Here is a 1,546-nt window from a genome sequence, read left to right on the forward strand (position 1 = left end):
AATGTAAAATAGATAGCTAGTGGGAAGCAGCCGCATAGCACAGGGACATCAGTTCTGTGCTTTGTGACCACCTAGAGGGGTGGGATAGGGAGGGTGGGAGTGAGATGCAAGAGGGTGTTGATATGGTGATATATGTGTATGTATAGGTGATTCACTTTGTTATAAAGCAGAAACTAACACACCATTGTAAAGTAATTATATTCCAATAAAGATGTTAAAATAAAAGAGACATATATGGGTACAATTGGTTTTTTATTTTTATTTTTTTAGTATAACCCTTTTTATTGGGAAAAAAAAAAAGCCCAAAACAGAAGTTTTCAAACCACACACAGGAGGGGCATGTGTTGGGGGAAGCGTGTCTGTCCTTCCTGCCCAGGTCCCCAGCCCATGTGGTTTTGGCAGCAATAAGGGGTGTGGGGTAATGGCCCCCAGAATAAAAAGGGTGTACGTGTGTGTGGGATGTAGAAGCGTGCAAAAGCAGTGGGGAGTTGGGGGCGGGGTGGGGGGGACAGACGAGGTCAGTATTGGGAACGCCTCAGGTGGGAGGCCATTTCATAACATTTCTTGTTGATCATACCATCCTGTACACCTTCTTTGCCCATCAGCAGGGCTAGCGTCTTGGCATTCAGGGTAACAATGATATTGAAAGTGGCGGCTCCGCAGGTGCTCTTGGTACAAAGATCCATGGTAAATTTCCCGTCCTGCAGCAGTGAGTCCTGGATCACAGACCATTTCTGGCCCCCAAGCGTTAGCCCATTCACGTAAAAACTTGACCGGTCTTTGCCAACCAGGGCACCAACCTCAGCTGGTGTGATGTTGACGAAGTTTTTTCCAGGAACGGCTGCCCAGATGGAGGGCAAGTTCTTATAGCCCACGATTGCCATGTCCTGACAGGTCCCTTCCACCATGAGCTTGTCTTTGTAGGCGTTCCACCCGGCCATGGCGCTGCTACTGGGGTGCTCTCGGGGCTGCTGCTGGGGCCAGGGGCTGGGCTCGGGCTGCCTCGGGCTGATGGGCAGGGGAAGGCGGAGAGCTTCGGGCACGCGCTGCGGTCCGGACCGCGGCTCTGCTAGCTGTGCTGCAGCCCTCGCACCGCCACTTCCTCTGCATTACTTTTGAATTGAAGGATAGTAACATCTTCATACCAATAAATTTGAAAACAACATTTTGCATGAATACTGTGTAAAATTATGGGTGTCGGCGCAGTATAAAAGTAATTATATTTTTCTTCTTCCTAACGTGTTCAGAATTGAAGGGCATTTAAAAAAATTTCTTAAGCATCCATTAAATATAAGACAAATATCTGAAATAAAATACAATACTCTATACTTGGCTATTTACTCAAATGATTGGTGTTTAAGGAAATTTTTCAGCTTTTTATTGACAACTTGGAGTTGCATGCACTCTGGTAGGTTGGTTTTATAAGAGAATAATTTGAATAAACGTAATTTTAATAGAGCAATAAAATGTGGTTATATAAATTGTATATTAGTTTATTGCTTCATTATTGTTTTAAAAATTATTTAGTTGTTCGATTTTTTCAAGA

The 1,546-nt window shown here is 44.3% G+C and overlaps 1 protein-coding gene across 1 annotated transcript; it reads right to left on the reverse strand.

Annotated features, from left to right (window-relative positions):
• Nucleotides 1-518: 518 nt before the first annotated feature.
• On the reverse strand, nucleotides 519-941 carry LOC116752039 (profilin-1-like). The gene has a single exon (XM_032628613.1). It carries the CDS (start codon nucleotides 939-941, stop codon nucleotides 519-521), a length of 423 nt encoding a protein of 140 aa, XP_032484504.1.
• Between the last annotated feature and the right edge of the window lie 605 nt (nucleotides 942-1,546).

Source organism: Phocoena sinus, chromosome 3, assembly GCF_008692025.1.
Source record: "Phocoena sinus isolate mPhoSin1 chromosome 3, mPhoSin1.pri, whole genome shotgun sequence".
In the NCBI taxonomy this organism is placed as follows: Eukaryota; Metazoa; Chordata; class Mammalia; order Artiodactyla; family Phocoenidae; genus Phocoena; species Phocoena sinus.

What these genes read in the sequence shown, in the direction of transcription:
- LOC116752039 (XM_032628613.1), bottom strand. Translation starts at nt 941, where the DNA reads ATGGCCGGGTGGAACGCCTACAAAGACAAGCTCATGGTGGAAGGGACC.